The 1,258-nt window shown below is 36.6% G+C and overlaps 2 protein-coding genes across 2 annotated transcripts in view; both read right to left on the bottom strand.

Annotated features, from left to right (window-relative positions):
• Positions 1–270, bottom strand: part of LOC107755631 (proprotein convertase subtilisin/kexin type 6-like) — a 32,971-nt gene extending 32,701 nt beyond the window's left edge. The window contains exon 1 of the mRNA XM_016572521.1: positions 231–270. Coding sequence (XP_016428007.1) covers positions 231–270 — 40 coding nt within the window. The remainder of the gene's footprint in view (positions 1–230) is intronic.
• Positions 271–540: 270 nt separating this feature from the next.
• Positions 541–1,258, bottom strand: part of LOC107755630 (proprotein convertase subtilisin/kexin type 6-like) — a gene marked incomplete at its 3' end in the record, with an annotated part of 46,699 nt that continues 45,981 nt past the window's right edge. The window contains exon 9 of the mRNA XM_016572520.1: positions 541–786. Coding sequence (XP_016428006.1) covers positions 541–786 — 246 coding nt within the window. The remainder of the gene's footprint in view (positions 787–1,258) is intronic.

Here is a 1,258-nt window from a genome sequence, read left to right as displayed (position 1 = left end):
ATTATGAAGTTTATGAAGTGCAAGTGTTTAACAGTAAGTAAATTTAAAGAGATAGTTGACTTAAAAAGGACATCATTTATATCATTTATTCCAAATGTCAATGCACAAATTTTAAAAGACACTCAATATTCAGTTATATTACTGACTTGACTGCATTGGATGAGAACACAACTTGATCTAAATTGAGCTGGATGATGATGATACTATTGTCTTCTGTAGAGCTGCTTTACTGCTGAATCGAATTTGTTTCAAATTTGACGAATGCCACATCGACACTATTACAAAACTGAATTGAATCAACGCTGAACTGGAGCTGAAAAATGACACTACTGTCTTTTTAGAGCTACTTTACAGCAGAAATTAATCAATTTGTCTCATATTTGAAGAAGTTTGCATCAATGATTCTGTTATTTCTCTGTTTTGTACTTTGAAGCTGCTTTGATACAATCTGTATTGTACAAAGCACTACATCATCGGCAAAAAACACATTTTTTCAAAATATCTTCTTAAACAGGTTTAGAACAACATAAGGGTGAGTAAATGATGACAGAATTGTCTCTTCAAGCCAATAAAAAATGAAATATTAAATATCAAAATTGAATATAAAGAAGCAGTTTCTGCATCTGTTTTATGGGAAAATAATGTCAAAATTGTGGAAAGTGATGTAGAGGAGCGGAAAACTGACTTTGCCTCCAGAGCGAGAGCGATGACACCCGCCACCATGGGTGCAGACACGGAGGTGCCCGTGTGTCCTTCGGTACATCTCTGACGCAGGTCTGTGGTCACCTGGTACCAGAAACACACAAATACAGAGCGTTAGAGAGTTAACAACTTCAGTTTACTGTACATGCAGACAAAGTGCCCTTTAAATCTTATTAACAGGTACAGCAGGTCTTCTAGATTTGCATGTCTTCTTTTTAGGCAAAGTCCTCCTCAATAAAATGAAAACTTGCTGAAAATGTGCTCACCCTCAGGCCATCGAAGATGTTAATGAGTTTGTTTCTTCATGGGAACAGATTTGGAGAAATGTAGCATTTCATCACTTACTCAGCAGTGGATGCTCTGCAGTGAATGGGTGCCGTCAGAATGAGAGTCCAAACAGCTGATAAAAACATCACAATAATCCACAAGTAATCCACACCACTCCAGTCCATCAGTTAATGTCTTGTGAAGCGAAAAGCTGCGTGTTTGTAAGAAACAAAATCCATCATAAAGACATTTTAAATGTCCATAATCCATAATAATAACGCTTCCTCCA

The sequence above is a fragment of the Sinocyclocheilus rhinocerous genome, unplaced genomic scaffold, assembly GCF_001515625.1.
Source record: "Sinocyclocheilus rhinocerous isolate Xijiao unplaced genomic scaffold, SAMN03320098_v1.1 scaffold3186, whole genome shotgun sequence".
NCBI classification, from domain to species: domain Eukaryota; kingdom Metazoa; phylum Chordata; class Actinopteri; order Cypriniformes; family Cyprinidae; genus Sinocyclocheilus; species Sinocyclocheilus rhinocerous.
The sequence above is the reverse complement of the archived record's forward strand: the minus strand, read 5'-3'. Positions and strand labels throughout refer to the sequence as shown.